This window comes from Pseudorca crassidens, chromosome X, assembly GCF_039906515.1.
Source record: "Pseudorca crassidens isolate mPseCra1 chromosome X, mPseCra1.hap1, whole genome shotgun sequence".
NCBI lineage: Eukaryota > Metazoa > Chordata > Mammalia > Artiodactyla > Delphinidae > Pseudorca > Pseudorca crassidens.
Genome location: NC_090317.1, coordinates 61,922,294 through 61,928,200, shown reverse-complemented (window position 1 = coordinate 61,928,200; position 5,907 = coordinate 61,922,294). Strand labels below are relative to the sequence as shown.

The window sequence follows — 5,907 nt, the reverse complement described above, 5'->3', positions numbered from 1 at the left end:
CTCTATGGAAACCCAGATCATGGGGAGAAATATGCAAGGCTGAATAAAGAGAAGCCGCAGAAAGGAGTGCTTGAGAGCGGCATCTGTTACACTTGGGAAGTTAGACTGACAGGAGAAGGCGAAGGAAACCTCTCCAGCAGATTAGTTAGAACAGCAAGAAGATTTGACTGTATGCAGATATTTTCTTCAAAAACAAAGCACCTAACGTGCAAGAGATTCTATCTCAGCTGCTAAAGGACATGATTCCACCTGAATTCAATAGGCAGTATCTATATTCATGGGAACTAATTATGAAAACTAAAGAAAGAAAGAAAGGAAGGAAGGAAGGAAACAGAAAGAAAGAAAGAAAGAAAGAAAGAAAGAAAGAAAGAAAAAAGAAAGAAAGAGAAGGAAAGGAGGAAGGAAGAAAGAAAAAGGAAAGGAAATAATGGAAAGGAAAAAGACAACTAACATCGGTTTTTGTTCCTGACAGAAGCTATTCTTATATTAAAAGACTGAAAAGCAACGGTGTGGAAAAGCCTGTCGCTGGGTGCAGATGCCCCGTCCTCAACACCACCGCCCCCCACAACCAGCCTCGGGGCAAAATGTCTGAACCACTTTGCCGCGGCTGGCCTTACCTCTTCGCTCAGAGCCAGAGCTGAAGCCACAGGCAAGAGGAAGGTTTTTTTTTAAGAACTCAGGCAAGTCAGAATTGGAAGAGGACCCACTTCTTCTTCATGCAAAAGTCTTATCAATTGATAATTGCCTTAACTCCCTGAATGGCCAGGCTAAGATTAACAACTCTTTCAACCAAACGCAGCTGCAATGGTGGGGGTGGGGAACCCACCGACAACAACAACATGGCAATGATCATGATCTTTCTGCTCGTATAGTTTCTTCAATGTGTTTCCCTCTGACCTCTAAACTGACCCAACCCAGACTGGCAAATGGATCCTTGAACAGGCAGTCTAACAGAGCGCCGGAAAACTTTTATTTTTGTTTAATTTTAACAAGTTATTGTTTTCTTCATGAAGCAAAAGTTCGGGCACAAATGAGATTGCATTCTTGCAACGGAAGATACACACAGTTGGCAGTAAAGAAAGGACGTTCCTGGGCAGAAGGAGAAGAGGAGAGGAGAGGACAGGAGAGGAGAGGAAAGGAGGAGAAAGGAGAGGAGGGGAACGGAGGGAAGGGGAGGGGAGGAAAGGGAAGGGAGAGAGGAAAAAATCAATTTCTAGGTTAAAAGCAGATAAACCTTTACAATAGGACACCAGCAAATGAAAGCAGTTTCAATGAGGGAGAAGGGGGAGGGCAGAATATGGCAAATGATTCTCTCTACCAATAATTACTAAGTGTTTATTCTTTTTTTAAGAGAGAAAGAAATAGATCTCAACCAGATGCCAGACTTTCCTGCATAATAGACACAGTTTACATTTAACAACATAAGCTCTTGCTGCTCTGTGCTCTCATAAGAAATTACTCATTTCACAGGAAATATACGCTCTTTAGCTATATAAAGGAATGTCAGAATAAGCTCACCTTGTTTTTATTTTTTTCTCATTTTCTTGCATTTTCTTCAGATCTGTCTTCTTAGAGAAACTAATGCCTTAATGACTTTCTGGTAGCTGCAAGCCCTCTTTTATTTCTGCTAAATATATGAAAATGTATGCAAATTTAAATCAAGCTTAACCTAGGAGCTCTTGTAATATATTTAATGGAATTTTAAACCAATAAGGGAACTCTGATGCCGTCTTCTGTAAGTGCAAATATAATTATGCAACTAGGTTACGTTCAAAATTATGCAATGAAAGGTCATTTTTAAACTTCAGAGATCATGCTAGGTATCCGATGTTGCCTTTTCCCAGCTAGAGCAAATCTAAAATATTTGCATTTCACCCACTCTGCTTACAAGCAACGCATTTGCACTGGGCTGTGGAGCACATAGACTTGTCCTTCCCGAACTTATAAAAGCTTAGGCGGAATACAAGTCTTTGCTCTATTTTCCTCTAACCAAAATGTAAAAACAGTCCCATCTTCCCAAACTGAAAGTAAATTCAAGCTTGATGGGAATGGGGCGGGGGGAGGGGGGCGTTGGGGTTGGGGGAGGCGGTACTTAATGCCAAACAACCCTCCAGTCATCTCTCTCTCTCTCTCTGAATTTCCAGGGCACACTAAATGATTCCCATTTTCTTCAACTTATGTGGAATTGGTGGTGGGTTGAAGAAGTGTGTGTTAAAAACAATTTTCCTAGGGGACAACACTGGGCGCAGGTAGTCATGAATATTCTCCTGTGTACCTACTGGGAATGGGTTCGCTGAGTGTCTGGGGTGAGTGCATAGGAGGGTTACCCACTTCAGCAAGACTTGCCCCTGACAAAATTTGTGGGACCTCTGATGGGAGCTGACACGGAGCAGTAAAAAAAAAAAAAAAAAAAAAAACTCAAATCTACCAATTAACCAACTGAATTCGGAGACAAACTTCAAAATAACTGGATTTTGCCAGTATCACATTAGATTTTACAATACTTTCTCCGAATTTTCCAGTGCTTCATGCCCTAAATCAATCTTTTCAGAAGGATCTGGGCATCTCTCTTAGATGCTTTCTGACCTTGGTATCGAGTTTCTTATAAATGATAAAATGAAATTAAACACATTGAAATAGCTCTTATTGGAATCATGGGCTTCAGTCTCACAGATTTAGGGTCCTATCGAAGACGTTCATTGCTCAAAGTTTGCAGTGGCGTTTTGTTTTTCACTCCCCCTCACACAACTAACCGAGAACGCCACATTAATCTGAGGAAAATCCCTATCCGCTAAAATCTATAAGACATTTAAACTGGTTATATTGTTTTCTTAATATTCTTCTTTATTTAGGTTAATCTAAATAACCTAAAAAGTTCTAAAACCAGTTTGCCGCCTCACCCCTATCCCCCACCAAACACACACACACACACACACACACACACACACACGAACGCACATCCCTCTCATCCTTCCCCCTCCTCTACTAACATCCTCGATGTCCGAGAGCGGTGGGAGGTGGGGGGAAGGGTTAACCAAATAAGCTCCTGTCACTCAGCACTAGGCAGCCAATGGAGCCGAAAGATTGATTCACTTCCTGCTTGGGTCTCACAGAAACTCTCGAGCTTCGCCAGCCTAATTTGGAAAGCTAGCCCGGCCTCCCGTGCCGCCATTGGCCGAGTCCGCGGAAGGCCAGGCCGAGACGCGCTGCAATTGGCCTCGGCGGGTGCCGGTAACTCGCTTTCGCGGCTTTGGCTCCCCTGTACCATAGATGTCAAAGGCTGAAGCTGCTCCCTTTGCCACATTATAACTAGTAGGGGATCCTCACCGACCATGGCCACAGCTGCCTCGAATCCCTACAGCATTCTCAGTTCCAGCTCTATGGTCCATGCGGACTCTGCGGGAATGCAGCAGGGGAGTCCTTTCCGAAACCCTCAGAAACTTCTCCAAAGTGATTACTTGCAGGGAGTTCCTAGCAATGGGCACCCCCTCGGGCATCACTGGGTGACCAGTCTGAGCGATGGAGGCCCATGGTCTTCCACACTGGCCACCAGCCCCCTGGAACAGCAAGACGTGAAGCCTGGGCGCGAAGACCTACAGTTGGGCGCAATCATCCATCACCGCTCTCCGCACGTCGCCCACCACTCTCCGCACACTAACCACCCGAATGCTTGGGGGGCGAGCCCGGCTCCGAATCCGTCCATCACGTCGAGCAGCCAACCCCTTAACGTGTACTCGCAGCCGGGCTTCACGGTGAGTGGCATGCTTGAGCACGGCGGGCTCACTCCACCGCCGGCCTCTGCCTCCACGCAGAGCTTACACCCAGTGCTCCGGGAGCCCCCAGACCACGGCGACCTAGGTTCGCACCACTGCCAGGACCACTCGGACGAGGAGACACCAACCTCGGATGAGTTGGAACAGTTCGCCAAACAGTTCAAACAAAGAAGAATCAAGTTGGGCTTCACGCAGGCTGACGTGGGGCTGGCGCTGGGCACACTGTACGGCAACGTGTTCTCTCAGACCACCATCTGCAGGTTCGAGGCCTTACAACTGAGCTTCAAGAACATGTGCAAGCTGAAGCCGCTGCTGAACAAGTGGCTGGAGGAGGCTGATTCGTCCACAGGAAGTCCGACCAGCATTGACAAGATCGCGGCGCAGGGCCGCAAGCGCAAGAAGCGAACCTCTATCGAGGTGAGTGTCAAGGGCGTACTGGAGACGCATTTCCTCAAGTGTCCCAAGCCTGCCGCGCAGGAGATTTCCTCGCTGGCAGACAGCCTCCAGTTGGAGAAAGAAGTGGTGCGTGTCTGGTTCTGTAATCGAAGACAGAAAGAGAAAAGAATGACTCCACCAGGGGATCAGCAGCCACATGAGGTTTATTCGCACACGCACACGGTGAAAACAGACACGTCCTGCCACGATCTCTGACTGCAGGAAGCGAGGAAGCAACCGGCCGCACTGGGAGCAGCGCGGATTTCTCTTTCTCTTCCACTCTCTTCCTTTTACTCCAGCTTTTTAATTGCTATTTCTCTAGCTCTCCGTCTCTCTCTCTTTTTTGTTGTTCGTTCTTTCTTTTCCCCCTCTCTCCAATTTTTTTTTTAAATAGGGGACTCTAACATATTAAGAAAGAAAACACACACACGCATTCAGGCTTCTCAACGCGGATACACAGTTGCCTTAAACGGTCCAGGCGGGGACCTCATATCCCCTGCGCCAGGCAACAGCTCCCTCCAACCTTTTCTGCTGATCAATATATATTGTTTACTTTGAGTAAGGTTTTTTGTTGTTTTTGTTTTTGTTTTGTTTTGTTTTTGGTCGCTCCTCTCTAGGAAGAGAAAGGAGTGGGGTAACTTGGGGGCGGGGTAGGGATGGGGGACGGGGGTGGGAAGACAGATGTGTGCCTCTGAATAACCTTTCAGCGCCTTGGTTATAGCAGCTGTATTTCAGGTGAAATCTGTTTTACAATAGACTAGTTTTGCATTTTTTAAAACTTCTATAGCGTTTCTAAATGTCTGCGGTGTTTTACTATAAGATGTACACAATATTTGTGAGACAATTTGTATCTAATCGACCACTCCATATTATTATTGCTATTATTATTCCTTCATTGAGCAGATGGTCTTTTAATTGCTTAGAAAAGGAAGAGGGGGAGAGATGCCTACCCATCCACCGATCCCCTATCCCAAATCTGTATGGAGAAGAGAGGATACAGTGGAGAGAGTTTGTTGATGATATTGGAGATACATACATATATATGTGTGTGTATATATATATATATGTGTGTGTGTGTGTGTGTGTGTGTATATATATATACACACACACACACACACACACACACACACACACATATATATTTTTTTTTTTTCCGGGGGGTAGCCGAGTTCCTAGGGTAGGCAGAATAGGCAACCGATTCTCTTTGCAAACTAGTACGAAGGAGGAGAGGCGATTTCGAAGCTTTCTGCCCTCCTTCCCGCAACTGTGGAGCCCCCACAGGCTTCCACAGCGCATCTGGGTTCCCTGGAAGGATTCCGCAGCTGCGCTGGGCAAAAGAAGTCGTCCTGAGGAGTGAAGAGTGCTCCTCACCTCCCGAAGTCCTTAATGCCTGCACTCGGAGCTCTCCACCCGCCCCGCGCCTTGCCAGGCCGACTGCCAGCTCGATCCCACCTTGGCCTTTCTAGGCGAAGGACTTTGCCTTCACACCCGATTGCTTTAGCTGGAGACGACGACCCGACCCGGAGACGCTGGCGACAGACTGGGTCAACGCTTTCAAGTTCGTTTCACCTCCAGTTTACTGCCTGTTCCGTGAGTGAGAAACCCTCCGGGAAGGGTGGCGAGGGGGTGGTGGACCGGCGTTCTCTGCTCTGTGCAGAAGGACAATGAAATGATTGGCAAAGGTCACAGGGATTCTGGT

General features: G+C 46.8%; 1 protein-coding gene across 1 annotated transcript; it reads left to right on the top strand.

Moving 5' to 3' along the window:
* The first annotated feature begins 3,041 nt into the window (after nucleotides 1-3,041).
* POU3F4 (POU class 3 homeobox 4) lies at nucleotides 3,042-4,836 on the top strand. The gene has a single exon (XM_067722158.1). The coding sequence runs from the start codon at nucleotides 3,333-3,335 to the stop codon at nucleotides 4,422-4,424; it is 1,092 nt and encodes a 363-aa protein (XP_067578259.1). The 5' UTR covers nucleotides 3,042-3,332; the 3' UTR covers nucleotides 4,425-4,836.
* Nucleotides 4,837-5,907: the final 1,071 nt, after the last annotated feature.

Bases quoted from the DNA above. Each gene is read 5' to 3' on its own strand.
- POU3F4 (XM_067722158.1), top strand. From the start codon at position 3,333: ATGGCCACAGCTGCCTCGAATCCCTACAGCATTCTCAGTTCCAGCTCT.